The following is a 7,789-nucleotide window of genomic DNA, read 5'->3' on the forward strand; positions in this document are numbered from 1 at the left end:
CAAAATCACGTGATCACTAGTTACCCATAAAACACAATTGTATATTCCGGCCAATGGCATGAATGAGGTATAAGCACGTGACTTTTTTTTTTACTACGTTTGACTACAAAGAACGCATGTTTTTTACTACGAAAAATAGATGCAGATGTATCGCGAGTTGGGAGTTTAAAACCGCCTTCCTGGAGGATTTTTAGCCCAAAGGTTGAATCTGACCATTAAGACCGTAACAAAAAATTCCTTTATATAAGTGTATCGAGGGATGTAATATATTTATGTATATATATATGGACAGGCCAAGCTAACAAGTAAAGCTGGTTTCCCCAATGTGTATTGTGTACCTATACTGTGACCTTTATGGCTTTTAAATTAGGTAACTGGTATTTTTCGGGATTCACAAGAAAATACAACATAAAAAAATCTTTTTATTTTTTTTTTTTTTATTTTTTTTCATTCATTCTTTTAATATAGTATAGTACGGTATGTACTACATGGACTTGGTACGAATTCCAATCAACAAAACACACACACAGCTTTGAAAACGAATTTCAACCCAAGGTTATATATATTAATAATTCGTTGTACACTTCCTTAGCTGGGCTAACAGCTACGTACACGCAGGCTACAGTTTCATGGCCGGGATGTGCAGGATCACAATTTTTTTTTTATTTTGAAATCAAATAAATAAAAACTTTTTTGAATTAACAAAATCAACGTCGATCTCTGTTGTATGGCTTTTGCTGCATATACACAGTGCTCTATGAAAGGGTGGCCTTTGATTTCCACTTTCAAGACCAGATGTCGACATCTTTTAGTTTAGATGTCGACATCAATAACTGACAAGTCGGTGTCACACCCGAGCATAAACACATTAATCGCCGAGTTACCGACTGTCTACATAAATATCTTGGAATCATTATGTGGGCATGTACATGTGGTAAGTCGACATAATTCTTTTGTTTATGTCGACATCTTCCGACATGTCGTTATGCCTTAACTTCGACATTATTAAGTCGTAAGTCGGCAATGTCGACATATGCCACCACATACACAAGCTTGACTTCAGATATTCAAAGATAGTCGACTATGAATGCCATTGTGTAACAGGAAACGACAAGATGTCGACATTACGACAAGTCGACAAACACTCGACAAACGCGACATTTTACCGCGACAACACGAGATTCTGTACGCGCTAATTAGCGTGTTTGAAATGTCGACTTGTCGTAGGTTGTGACTTGTCGTGTCTTGTGTTGTCGACTTGTCGCGGTTCAAAAACGCGACAAGTCGACATTTAAATAACTGTTAAATCTCGGGTTGTCGCAGTCTTGAAGACGCGCGACAACTCGGATCAATGGCGACAAACACGACAAGGCGCTGACAACACATCAACACGAGATTGGCCGCGTAAATCAGCCACCATTTGAACTCTATATGAATTTTTAAACGGTTGATTGAAGTATATTTGTTTGTTTCTTAATTAGAACTTCCCATAGAAACAATTCTAAAATCACTTTTTATATAAAGATACTTCGCCCCGATTATCTAAAAAGCCGGGAAAACACAGAAAGTGCAATGATGTCTGCCCCTCGGGCCTTCTATCGATGGTCACATTGAGGCACCTGTGTAGCTGGATACTTTGGCTTCCCTGTATGCTTGACCATAAGTTATAATCATTGGTACCATGACGCAATATATGGTCAAGAGAAATTGCAAGGTTGGGATCATAGAAAAATAGTGTGTGTACCGGTAATTAAGAATTCAAAACAAAGCTGAATTGGGTTACTTGTAGGTAGCATAGCCCTCCAAATTAGCGAAGGACGTACTTTTAGTTTGAGGGGGATGTAATTCTGCATTGATCTTTTAATAGACGTCGAATTATGGTAATTAAAGCTATTTTTACCGTACAAGTTCTTTTTGAACTTAAAAATAGCAGAGAAAAATATTTATAAAAGTGTATATATTTTGTTGATTAGGACGCTCTACATCGGGTATCGCTATGACAAAAATGATTGATGTGGCACAAATTCTTTAGGTTTATATTTAAAAGCTATGTATTACCCGGGTATATGATTAGTATTTCTTTTAGCTTATTTTAAAAGAAAAAAGTGTTCCTCATATAGCACCATAGGACATGTGTTTTTTGCCTACAATAATAATGCAGTCATACTCTTTATCATTAAAAGCATACCTTAGAAATTCCCTCTTTGGACCACCTAAATCTTCCCCATCCTCTCCTGCAAACATCACCTGAAATTCTTGGCAAAAATTAAATTCTGGCCTTCTCACAACTCTTGTAGTGGATTTCATAACAAAATCCCTGTAATTAAAAAAATAAGCAAACCAAAATTATCTGTGGTTCTCCTAGTGAAAGGTTTTTTTTCACCCACCAAGTGAGTATGGAATTTAAGGACAGGTCTGACCTGAAACAGTGATAAACAATGGGTTATTTATACATTTAATTACTCCAGAACAAACAATATCAAGGTGCTCATGGGCCTTGGTAATCATCTGACAATTGTTAAAATACCTACAATAACTGTAGAGGTATATATTTTTGTGAAAAAATAACATAAAATACAACGGACAAAATTGACTGAAAACATTTAAGTATCTGAGTACAACTTCTTATTAAAAGTTATAACTAGTGCAACAGAAGAGGAGAAAATGTAGCTACCAGAACGGAATTAGAACCCGGGACCTCCAAACACTATCAGATTGCTCTGCTGATTAAGCTACCTGCATGGTCACTGATAATCAACCCAGTTCAATTGGGAAAAATTGTTATGAATTCTTTTACCAGAAATTTAGTTAGTTTGTTGATGTCAAATATAACAAATTTATACATTTATGTTAATTTTGCTCAGTATAATAAAATAATTATGTCAGGATACATCTAGAATTCTCTTGAGGGCAAAAATATATTATTTAAGTAATTACATACTATCTCTTATAAGTAAAACATAAAATCATCTCATTGTCATTGATCTACAACAGCAATTTAAAGCAGACATTACTGTCATACATATTTGGTTATTTTTGTGCTATATCCTATAACCCTTACAATATGCATGTAAAAGACATATTTAATCAATCACAATATAACATAATCCTGTATAATAGTGGCATACCACTGTTCACTAGATATTAAACATACATAGGTTTGAATAAGCTCATCACTCCATTGAAGGTAATTAAAAAAACATATTTATAGAGGTTTCCAAGGACTTGAAATAAAATGATTTCTTACGGTCCATCAAAATTATCCGAAATGGTTTCTGGAGTTGTTGTTGGAAGTGATAATGATGGAGCCGCTGTTGTTTGAACAGATGATGATGGAGCCGTTGTTGTTGGAAGTGATAATGATGGAGCCGTTGTTGTTTGAACAGATGATGATGGAGCCGTTGTTGTTGGAAGTGATAATGACGGAGCCGTTGTTGTTTGAATTGATGATGATGGAGCCGTTGTTGTTGTAAGTGATAATGATGGAGCTGTTGTTGTTGGTACATCTATTGGGAATCGACGCAGTCTAAGTCTGTTTCCCTTCAAATATCAGAAACATATTAAACACTAGCACAACGAAGATATCATAATACTTTGGAATTCAAGAGCACAATGAATGCATCTGAGTGGTGGCAAGTTTAAAGGAAATACAACCAAAATATTGAAATAATGAATTCTGGAATATTCAATGTTGTTGTTATAAACATGAGTAGTACATAAGCATACACTATACATATGGTAATAAAGGCTGAATATTGTAAGCAAGAGAAGGAAACTATGCCATAAATTCTAACATTGTTAAATTTTATATTTTACATATTTTGATTTTTTTTCCAATTTTAATTTTTATTTTACACAGCCAACTGTGAATAAAGGCAGCTGCATTTTGGGACTAATATTCATGATTTTTTTTGTTGTAGACACGACTACGTTTTGCACAGTGTTCGAAAGTCAAATTACACCTTACTTAAGAGTATGTGACCATGGTATGAAAATGCCCTTGTTATTCAATGACATAATAGAATAACAAATCAATTCACAATATATCCAATGAAAAAGCTTTCTTATTAATGAACTCGCAAAGAGTGTATACTCACAGTTCTTCTGAATGATACAGTTGGTGTGCCTGTTGATGCAAAGTCCTCATCCACCTAAAAACATTCTTTATTAGTATTTATTATTATTATTATTAGACTTTATTAATGTTTTAAAATCCACTATGATTTAGTAAAAAATGTCAACCATGAGGCCAACTTTATACCCCGTTACCTCGTAGCAAACATGCCAATCATTTATTCTTTCCCATATAAATTACACAAATCTTCGCTTGATGGCAGCAATCCTTGATAAATATGTGCCTTTTTGTTTTTTGTAGAAAAGTTTTGTGTGTTTTTTTTTTTATATAAATGTATTTTCTATAGGGAACATACATAATATATATCATATTAAACCATTTCTTACCGATGTATCAGGTGCCTCTTCATTCTTCAACAAGAACAAAATCAATCTCATATTTTATCATTAAACAATAGTATAAAACATGGTACCTGGTATGTATGGCATAATTTTATGTATAGGAGAAACACTGAATCCGACTCAATTCTTGAAAAAACCAATTGATGCAGTACTTTGGCGAGGAAAATTATGTTACCTGAACTCGTTGCATATAATACTGAGTCTAGTTAATTAAGATACCGCTGAATAACCTGAAGCATTTGGTAACTCGATCTATCAGATCTCTCAGGGGATTTTGTTTCATTTCTAAGAACTACATGTTTAATGTCCTATTATCAGTAATTTATATTTGAATTATCACCTGCTCATTAACAGTCTGCCTTCGTTGCGGCCTCGACAACTCTGGCAGGTCTTCATCATCTTGAATCTGGTCACTTTTCTGCAATATGATAAATACGCATTACAAAATTATATATACCACTTACTGCCCTCTAATGATACATTACATTCTTATTTGAAAACTACCAAATGCTTGATATTACAACAATGATCGTGAACTATCAGTAGTGAGAAGTATAATCTTTCCATTATACAAACTGTGCAGTCTTTACACCTAAAAAGATGTACCGGTATCTCTATCATAATTATAGATCCTTATGTAATAAAAACAAAAACAAAAAAACAATCACATGCCAAAATGCTATTCAAATGACTCAGGAAGTGGTCATTTTATGATGTGTTATCAGACAACATTTTGATTTCCAAGTCACTGAAGTGTTTGACACAACAATATACAATACAGGTCAACACTGTAACTTAAAATGCATGTACAATGTATATGAAATGTTTAAGAAATCAGGAAAAAAAAGTATGGTTGTTATGAGACTAAATAATTATCAGAAATTGACAAAGGGAGATTTGAAAAGCCAAACAAATATGATAACCACAGACTGAAATATCTACCTTTTCAGTATGCAAATAAATTCTTATTGGGTGGGTTTTTACTCCACCAACATATTTTCCCACTGTGAAACCACCCGGCATTTGGGGCAGTGCTTCCCCGGAAAATGTAGCCAGATGGCTATGGACTTCTTCCAAGATAATATTTTGGGCTACTGATCGTCCATTGGGCAGAAAGACACCCAAAATCTGTGATAATAATTGATCCTTATTGCAGTCTTTCTCAATATCTAAAATGTGTTGGCCTCCACCTTTACTGGCCGAAATTAGTTGGTATGCGTTTCCCTTAACCATGTGTTTCCAGCCAACATATATTCTGCGAGTGCTTTTCCTTTCATCATCTTTGCGCGTTGTGTTTGTTCTTCTAACACGTTTTTTTTGCAGGTCAATGAAAGTCCTGACACACTCAGGAACCTGGACCTCTGCCTTAGCTGAAACAATCCGTTGATGACATAAACTATTAATACACTTCTCAATGATATGCATTTTTGGTAAAATACATTGTATAATCATTTTGATTACAGAGGGGAGTAAGTATTTAGGAATTATTCTAATAAAAATTTGAACATGTACATGAAAATATTAGTACAGGTGAATCTTACATGGAATCCAATTAAATTACCATTGGATTGCACTGATACAGTGATAGTATGACCTCCCAAAGTGAGTTAATGAGATGTTCCCCTAATTACATGCCAACAGCTTATTGTTGTCATATTTCATCTTTATCATAAAATTATCACTCCTGATGTCATGAACTTGAGGTGTAAGGAAAATGGTTTACATATGTTTAAGATGATCAAAATTACAGAGATAAAATATTTGTTTTGTACCGGTATTGTATCTCCAAAACATAAAAATATCAAATGTACATGTACACACCATTTACAAAATTGGTATTTATTTGACTTATATATAACAGAACACTCACCATGAATATGGGGATTTAAAGATCCCAAAATGATGTGGGTAAAGTACAATTTACCATCCAACCTTACAGTGATTATGACGTCACAAAACTTGCATCAAATGAATTAATCGTGAAGTGATTACAAAAGCAATTACATTACAAAAATTGTACATGATAATACTATTACTTATGGCAGAAAACAAGAATAAAAACATATTAAAGATATCAGTAATTTGAGAATTATCAAAGCAAAGTACTCCGTAGCTGAGTCTGTGCTAGAGGTTACATGTCGGTAGTACCTTTCATGTAGTTCCTACATGCTTGAACAATCCGTAAACGGACCCCCATGGTAGAAACACCCAACAGGTGAAAGTCCTCCACTGACAGCAATTCCACTTGCTCTATAGTAATCTGTAATGGCACACTCATTAAAAAAAAGTACTGCTAGAAGAAAACATTTTTAAATCAATGTCTAATGTACTATAATAAATTAATGCCATAATTATAATGTAATACTATTGTTAATTACATTAAACAATCTGAGTGAATTAAGACCTTGATCAGAATAATTAAAAAAAAACCATCAGATCAGCACACATCTGTTATAAAGACTTGCTCCAGCTTAAGAAAATTTTGAACTAAGAACGTTGATGAAAATTGGTCCCTCATACCTGGAATTACTATAAACTTGAGCAATAATAATCAATATTTTAGTTAAATGCACATTTTCCATTCCAGTCCATAAATGAATAAGAACCTTGCTATTAATTTAGATTACAGCTTTATAGTTTATACTGAAATTTTATTCTAACTTTCTCACCGTTGAGTTGAGATAGTCTTACCATATTATCCTTAAAGGTATTAGTTAGATGTCCACAGCCAATCCTTTCTAACACTGTCTCAATAGGATCATCTTCAACTTTCAACAAATCAACAAAGTACATTCAGACTACATATCAAGTTATAATTTCTTTTCAAATAGCATTGTTTTACTGCAAATTATAATCTGTATATAAAACTGTTAAAAGGAAGTCCTATCAAATAAATATATTATCTAGACTAAGTACTTTATCCTCTGTGATGTAATTTCCAGATACAATCAGAGATGCATATAGTAAATAAATGTACAGAAAACAATTTATAACATACACATGACATATTGGTTTGAATTTTGTCAAAAAAGTCTGTGATGCAAAATAATTAGTGTTCTTATTTTAATAAGCTTTATAATATAACAATACTCTATGAATTTATCTCTAATTTACCCCTTGTATTATGTAGTAGAAATAAATACATGTGCAAAAATTTCATAATTTACTTTGTTTACCAAACACTTTTTATGGATGGTTCCCAGGAATTGAACCTGGTAACAATCACAGAAAGTGAATCATTAGTGCCAAACAAACCATGGTATTCCAAAAGAAAAGAGAAGGAAAACAAAGTAAATAATTAAAAAAAAAAATC

At 33.2% G+C, this 7,789-nt stretch overlaps 1 protein-coding gene across 1 annotated transcript; it reads right to left on the reverse strand.

Moving 5' to 3' along the window:
• Positions 1-1,779: 1,779 nt before the first annotated feature.
• On the reverse strand, positions 1,780-5,925 carry LOC138329754 (uncharacterized). The gene is made up of 7 exons (XM_069277043.1): positions 5,419-5,925; positions 4,817-4,894; positions 4,462-4,485; positions 4,098-4,151; positions 3,248-3,540; positions 2,342-2,420; positions 1,780-1,857 (listed from the first exon to the last, which is right to left on the reverse strand). Exons 1-7 carry the CDS (start codon positions 5,899-5,901, stop codon positions 1,780-1,782), a joined length of 1,089 nt encoding a protein of 362 aa, XP_069133144.1. The 5' UTR covers positions 5,902-5,925.
• Between the last annotated feature and the right edge of the window lie 1,864 nt (positions 5,926-7,789).

This window comes from Argopecten irradians, chromosome 8 (genome assembly GCF_041381155.1).
Source record: "Argopecten irradians isolate NY chromosome 8, Ai_NY, whole genome shotgun sequence".
NCBI classification, from domain to species: Eukaryota; Metazoa; Mollusca; class Bivalvia; order Pectinida; family Pectinidae; genus Argopecten; species Argopecten irradians.

Bases quoted from the DNA above. Each gene is read 5' to 3' on its own strand.
- LOC138329754 (XM_069277043.1), bottom strand. From the start codon at position 5,901: ATGCATATCATTGAGAAGTGTATTAATAGTTTATGTCATCAACGGATT. The intron at 3,541-4,097 runs GTGAGTATACAC...TGATATTTGAAG, and splicing joins CTGTATCATTCAGAAGAACT to GGAAACAGACTTAGACTGCG. The intron at 1,858-2,341 runs GTTTGCTTATTT...GTCTATTAAAAG, and splicing joins GAGAACCACAGATAATTTTG to ATCAATGCAGAATTACATCC.